The 1,317-nt window shown below is 48.7% G+C and overlaps 2 protein-coding genes across 2 annotated transcripts in view; both read right to left on the minus strand.

Annotated features, from left to right (window-relative positions):
* Positions 1-6: 6 nt before the first annotated feature.
* LOC113205808 (uncharacterized) lies at positions 7-1,263 on the minus strand. Its single transcript, XM_052272360.1, has 4 exons — positions 867-1,263; positions 708-782; positions 540-629; positions 7-158 (listed from the first exon to the last, which is right to left on the minus strand). Exons 1-4 carry the CDS (start codon positions 1,053-1,055, stop codon positions 96-98), a joined length of 417 nt encoding a protein of 138 aa, XP_052128320.1. The 5' UTR covers positions 1,056-1,263; the 3' UTR covers positions 7-95.
* LOC127750510 (uncharacterized) overlaps positions 1,065-1,317 on the minus strand; it is a 1,880-nt gene continuing 1,627 nt past the window's right edge. The window contains exon 4 of the mRNA XM_052272363.1: positions 1,065-1,133. Within this exon, the coding sequence (XP_052128323.1) occupies positions 1,065-1,133 (69 nt within the window). The remainder of the gene's footprint in view (positions 1,134-1,317) is intronic.

The raw sequence follows: 1,317 nt of genomic DNA on the forward strand, positions 1-1,317 counted from the left end.
TAACAATTTATTGATGAAAAACACAGTTATTTTCTCCTCCTGCCGAACACGTTGTTCTATTTACACTTAAGACTATCACGCAGATGCGTTGCTCGCTAATACATGGATATTCCAAACTGCATGAGCACGAAGAGATACGTTGCAGTAGCCGCCAGAATCTGCAACAACCGGAGGGATCAACAGTTAATGTGTGGGTTTCTTTCACTTTGTGTTACGTCCCGTAATGCTCACGCTCTATAGCGCCTGATGGGTAGGCAACACTACAGCTGCAGTGCATGCGTGTAGTGCGGGTTTGCCTACCACACGTCTCACAGGCGCCGAGCTACTGTTATTTCGGAAATGAATCTCAGAAAAACGGATGAAAATTTTGTGCGATCCGGAAGCAAATCATTATGCAGCATTTTTACTTCACTTAACCGAGTTCAAGCAAGAATTTTTTTCTAAGCGCTTCCCAGGGGCACAATGAGTTGCCTACCTCAAAGACAACCATCTGATTATCTCCTGGCGAATACCACATCCCACGTTTAACTTTTACTTACAGTTCTCATAGCACCAATATCCAGGCGAAACAGGCTGAGGACGTCGAAATACCCATCCCGAAGTCCAATTTGTACGATAAATCTCTCAACCTGAAACGGTAAGTTTAATGGTGCTGCCCTAGATCGATTATATTTCCAGCATACGTATCCTACAGATCAACACTGTACCTCACGTAATACTGCGACCGGCACATCTGGAGTATCCGCCAGAAAGCCCTGCAGTTCTTGACTCAGCTTGGAATGCTGTCGAATAGATATCGCACAATATCGTACACTGCAATCTCAATCTAAAAGTAACGAGCACCTTTACGAACACATTTGTGATACCTCTTGAGCGGCTCGCTGGAAGGTGGAGCAGGCGTACAAAAACAAAAATATTCGCCCTAAGCCGGCTTGCAGAGGAACCAGCGTGTCTTTGACGGAGTACCCGTCGCCCAGACTGTCCTGCATCTCAACCAGGCTGTCGACGGCCGTCGAAACGCACGTCGCAGAATAAGTCAAGGAGTAGACGATCATGACCAGGACCTATCGAGCATAGAGTGCAGGATGGCCACAAACAAAAAGTAATAAAAACGATGTTGGTTTTGCAGGAGGCTGGGGTTATATTCAGTTAAGAACTGACGCTCCGCGCTTGGGCAAGCGCTCACGGGGAGGGGGGAAAGAGAGGACACTGCGAGCGGGGAGTGCCGCCCTCTGCCTCCCGCCGCTCCCCCTCGCCCGCCCTGAGCGCTGACGTGGGCGGGCAGCGCTCGTTCTTAATTGATATAGCAGTGCATCG

This window comes from Frankliniella occidentalis, unplaced genomic scaffold (genome assembly GCF_000697945.3).
Source record: "Frankliniella occidentalis isolate FOCC.00 unplaced genomic scaffold, Focc_3.1 Scaffold201, whole genome shotgun sequence".
In the NCBI taxonomy this organism is placed as follows: domain Eukaryota; kingdom Metazoa; phylum Arthropoda; class Insecta; order Thysanoptera; family Thripidae; genus Frankliniella; species Frankliniella occidentalis.